Here is a 5,535-nt window from a genome sequence, read left to right as displayed (position 1 = left end):
TTAATAAATGAACATGAGAAGGTGTGTCTGTTTTTAGCTAGCTAGCAACAGTTGAGACTTACAGGCAGGGATTTATCACAGACAGATATGACGAGTTAAATCATGTGCTTTTTCAAGAGTTACGGCTTCAGCACGGCCAACGTGGTGTAAACGGGGAATTTTTGTTTACCATACACTTTCTATAAGTATTCTTCATCAAGCCATGCCAATAAGATGACTCATGCCTGTCTAGGTGCAATAATGACTCTACAACAGAATATTGAAAACACAACAGTGGCCTATGATAGAGAATCACGTTTAACCCTTTAGCCAAAAGTAATTCTTGAGATTATTTATTTATGTATTTATTTATTTTTTAACTTTTAAACTGTACCATGACGTCATGACAAGAGAAAATGTAGGCTGATGTAGTTGTGATGGAGGCAGTGTGGGAGGTGGGTATGAGGGAGTTATGGAGGGGGTGCATGTTTAGTTTTACTGGGGACCAAATATACCCACAATGACAGGAACACCTGATCAGGACTTTCCTTAATAAACTTTATTTATGAAGAAAATGAAAAATATCAACCTCACTGAGATTAAGGTTAGGGTTGGGTGTAGGCACTGATTAGCTTCATTAGTAATTGAAGGACAGAAAGACAAACGCGCGCGCGCTTGTGTGTGTGTGTGTGTGTGTGTTTCACAACACAATATGAGCAGGAAACACGTCGAAATGATTTGCTTAACAGTTCAGCCGGTTTATATTTAGCGTTAGATGCTGATTTTATGTTCATTATAATATATATATATATATATATATATATATATATATATATATATATATATATATATATATATGTATGTATGTATGATCATTTTGTTTACGTCATCGAGAAGTTTCTACACGGGTACAGCTTTTACGGTAAACGCGCGCGCTGGAGCGTTCAGCTCATTAAAACACTCGACGAAACTGAAACGTGTTTTCCTGCCACCTAAATGTACACACACACTCTCACTGACACACACACACGCACACACAGGATGAGGAGTATCACAGGGAGGAGTTAACCCTCCCAGTGGAAAAAGACCATAAATACAGAGACTCTCTCCCACGTCACACACACATACACACACACACACACACTCACTCAAAGACTGCAGCGCTTTGCGACACTCTCACACCAGCTCTGAAGACTCTATACTGAAGTATGTCGGACACATACGACGAACTTATTCGTGTAAGTTACTACTCTATAGTTGTTTGTTTGTTTGTTTCTTCTTTCCTGTGGAGTTTTAGTGGACGCTGTGTGAATGTCCTCCTCGTGCTCTGTTGTTTAGTTTAGCTCACTCTTCCTACGTGGCATATTTGCTGATGTTGCTTGTGTTGACCTGAAAACCGTTTCACTCAACTTGCTTTTGTTGTTTCTTTTCAGAACCTAATTCAGATCGGCCTGAACGATGAGTTCCCCAAGCAAAATGCGAAACCAGCAGTCCCCCGTCAGCTGTCTTCCTGCTTCTCGCCCAAGAGCCTCAGCTCTGAGAAACTAAGCGAGGACACGTTCGGCTGGCCGTGTGACATATGGAGTGAGAATGTGCCGAAGAAACCACAGTATCCGTTCAGGGCTGACCGATCCATGAGTCTGACTGACAACTATCTCCCCAACAACAAGATGAAGTCTCTGGAACTTCCACCGCCACCTGGATTCCCACCTTTAGCTCCTCAGCCTTCAAACCGGTATAAGACTGAGTTGTGTCGAAGTTTCCAAGAGAACGGCAGCTGCAAATACGGTAACAAGTGTCAGTTTGCACACGGTGAGAGTGAGCTTCGAGGCCTTTACCGGCATCCGAAGTACAAAACAGAGGCATGTCGTACGTTCTACAACTTTGGATACTGTCCCTACGGAAGCCGCTGCCACTTTATCCATGAGGAGAAACTCTCCTCTCCTCAAACACTCAACCAGAAGACCCAAACAGCTGCCAACCAGCAAGGTCGAGTTCTCCGCCAGAGCGTAAGCTTTGCTGGTTTCCTCGGCTCTCGCAGTGTCTCCCCACCAGCATCCTACGAATCCATGGGCTTCAGCCGCGCACCATCAGTTTCTCCTCCACCAGCTGACATCTTGTCCCCTACTTTTAACGACACGGGCCGTGATATGTTTCCATTCCCGCAGATCAGAGGTGAGAGCGACATCCATAACCATTCTGTGCTAATAGAGCCTCAGAAGTCCTCGCACTGTGTGTGGGGCCAAGGAACAAACTTTGAGCCGTCGGCAAGCAAATGCGTCGGGAAGGAGAACCGAAGCAGTGCCTTTGGTTTCAGCCACGCCAGCATACAGCGCTTCGCCTCTGACGATTCCCTCTCAGACCACGAGAGCTACAGCAGCACAGAGAGCTCAAGTGGCTCTGAATCCCCCACCTTTGAAAATGCAGCCAGTAAACGCCTCACTGTTTTTGCTCGCATGTCTGTTTCCGAGTAATTTTTATTTTTTTCTAAAGGACATTTTACAAATCTTTTCCAAAGATTCTTCAATATGGCATAATATTGTCTGTTTATTTATTTGCTTTAATTACTGGCCATAGGAAATTTATTTTGATACACACTTTGCAGTCTAAAGCTATGTATTTTTATTGCCTTTATGTACTTTCTACCATTGTGTCTTCCACTCGCTTGCTTTGCTAATGGCAAATTTTACATTGGTCAAAGGCATCAGGTGCCATATTAGTGCTACTGACGTAAGCAGCGCTTGTGTCTGTACCCATTCCATACTACCAGTTGACACAAAGAAGATTTATAGGCTACTTAACCAGCAATGTGACGAACCTGAAATGATAGCTATTACATGTACTCACTAAGAAATGCACTTTACCTCTACTGGGAGATATGTAGCATTTAACAAAAGCATTATGATCTAGTGTGCCTATTTTTGAATAAATGGCTTGGATCTTGACAGCCTTTTGGTAAAAAAAAACAAACAAAACAAAAAACATCTCCCTCTATTATAATTTACACACAACAAATGTAAAACAATTTTTTTTTTTATCATTATTATTTCTTTGTTTTCCAGGCAAGATCTGTCTTGAAAGATATTGTCTCGTGTTTTTCATCAGGGACTGTAACAGTACAGTATTTCCATAGTTTAGGATGCCTTCATTTGCATTGTTTTTTAATTGTATAGACTTAACTGATGTATTTATTAAGTATTTATTAAAGTAATAGCAATGTATTTTTTACTTATTTATCAACACACGTTGAGCTATGAAAAGTGTTGCCACAAAATGATGGATTCAATAATAATAATTTCCCAAAAAATTTATTAAATAAATTGTGTGGAAAGGTAACTTTGGTCATTGTTGTCTCGTTTTTTTATCTCAAGCTGTCTGAACGCTGAGCAGTCCAAAACCAACTTTGAGGCTTATAGCAAGGAAAGTTCTGAAAACAACGTCGGATTGTAAGACAGTGTGTATCATAATATATTAATGTATGTACAGAACACTACATATTGGTGTCCCCATTCCGGCTAGGTGAAAATGTGTGTTCTTCCGTGTTATATATATATATATATATAAATATAAAACACGCATAACAGGCATATATATATATATATATATATATATATATATATATATATATATATATATATGTCAGTGAAATAACATAGTAGTAGTGTATTCTATGAACTAATTTATTTACTGCTTGTGGTTGTATGTTGAACCTGGCTTTAAGACATGCTGTAGACTGTTGGAGTAGGGTGGGGTGGAAGGCCCCTAATATAAGCTTTTCTTAACACGGCCCACATGTCTAGCGTCCGCCTTTCCTGTGTCACCTGTTGCATATACTTCATGCCATTTCAGTGATGCTTCTTTTCAGAGCTTCCCTTCTTTGTTTACATACTTACGGATTAGAAAGTAACGTGACAAGTTCAACCCATCACGTTGGTTTACTCTGGTTAATTACTCCTTAATATTATAATCCTGGCACCAGGACAGGATTGCTTTCACACACGGTTCCGATTTAATCCGAGTCCACCTGCAGTGGATCAGAAATCGGTATATATACATATATACATATATATACACACACATTATATATATATATATATATATATATATATATATATATATATATGATCAGTCTGATCAAACCCCCTCCCCTTCCCCCATGAAAGGTATTAAAACCTCCCTTTAGGCTTTGTCCTTGTGATACCAGGAAAGAGTTAAATACACTTAGCCCACTTAGTTCTTCTTCTTGTATGTCAACAGGCACACCGGATGTGTTACCATAACAACAGAGGCAGTCCAGTTAAAGCAAATAAGTAGCCACTGGTTGTATTCTGCTTCAGTGGACAAGGGCTCTTATTGTGCCTGACAAGGTAAACACACACAGCTGGTTTATGGTTCCTTAAACCTGTGTCTCAAAGATATAACAGTGAGCAGACCATAGCGCTCACTGAATTTTGCCTCTGTACTGTATACAGCTGTGTATGTTAACATCCTAGACCGCGAACCCATTTCCATTCAGTGTAGAGCATTCAAAAACACCAGGTTTGATTAAATACAGTTTGCTTACAGTTCGCAATTCATCTCGATCCATTTGATACCAGATAACATGCTTGCTATGAGTAGTTAGATCTTTAAAGTGTTTAAAGACCTAACATTAACTCCGTCAATATTAAAAGTATAGTATTCAAGAACTACCACGAATTACTGCGAGCTGCTGTGACAGCGGTTTAATAGATGAGAGCCAGGTGAGAAAATATAGTAACACCACAAGAGAATGATTGTTTTTAGCCTATAACTCTAGCCCAAGTGATCATTTCACTTCCATCAAACTAGTTTATATTAGATTATATTGATATATCATTGACCAACTGCGTATTTATTTAACTACGTCTTAATATTGCTGTGTGTTTTGTAATATCATTGACGATTTCTTTCACATCACATGTTACCTAACACCTAAACCACATGACACAGATATTTTCTTTTTTTTCCGAATACACCCTGAGATAAAGTTGCTCAGTCGTCTCTTCCCCAATCATTTTTTTTTTTATTAATGTTTAACTGTCTACAGCCTCTTGCATTGCACTTTAACCTCACTTGTCTGTTCATAAACCTTTATCTACATACACTAGAAAGCAAACAACTACAGTGATTGATCTATAACTGGCCTGCTATAATACTGTAATGAACAGCAGAGCTGAAAGAGGAAGACATAATAAGTAATCTATGAGAACATTACGTTATAGGAAATGTTTTGCTTATGAGCAAACGAAATGCTCGATTAATGACACTGTTATGACAGAAACCATGTCGATATATTCTGCTCGTGTCATCGCCTGAATAAAAGTATTGACAATATGGAGTCAGATCTGTAGTTATACTTCTTCAAATGCTTTTCCGGTGTGAAAAAGTGGAAGTAGGTCTCATGCTTAAGGGGCATAAAGGAGAATTGCGCAAAGCGCGTCATGGAAACACGTCTGCTTTCTGTTCTGCCTGCGCAAGGTGCTGTTAAGGCCTGTCAAAGTGCTCAACTGCCAAGAACAACACAACCCCAGAGAA

General features: G+C 39.5%; 1 protein-coding gene across 1 annotated transcript; it reads left to right on the top strand.

Annotated features, from left to right (window-relative positions):
* Window positions 1-1,079: 1,079 nt before the first annotated feature.
* zgc:162730 (uncharacterized protein LOC564559 homolog) lies at window positions 1,080-3,200 on the top strand. Its single transcript, XM_053647658.1, has 2 exons — window positions 1,080-1,217; window positions 1,413-3,200. The coding sequence occupies exons 1-2, from the start codon at window positions 1,188-1,190 to the stop codon at window positions 2,451-2,453; spliced, it is 1,071 nt and encodes a 356-aa protein (XP_053503633.1). The 5' UTR covers window positions 1,080-1,187; the 3' UTR covers window positions 2,454-3,200.
* Window positions 3,201-5,535: the final 2,335 nt, after the last annotated feature.

This window comes from Ictalurus furcatus, chromosome 17, assembly GCF_023375685.1.
Source record: "Ictalurus furcatus strain D&B chromosome 17, Billie_1.0, whole genome shotgun sequence".
Lineage (NCBI taxonomy): Eukaryota > Metazoa > Chordata > Actinopteri > Siluriformes > Ictaluridae > Ictalurus > Ictalurus furcatus.
Note: the sequence above shows the minus strand (reverse complement) of the source record. Positions and strands in the feature narration are given on the sequence as shown.

Bases quoted from the DNA above. Each gene is read 5' to 3' on its own strand.
- zgc:162730 (XM_053647658.1), top strand. From the start codon at position 1,188: ATGTCGGACACATACGACGAACTTATTCGT. The intron at 1,218-1,412 runs GTAAGTTACTAC...GTTTCTTTTCAG, and splicing joins CATACGACGAACTTATTCGT to AACCTAATTCAGATCGGCCT.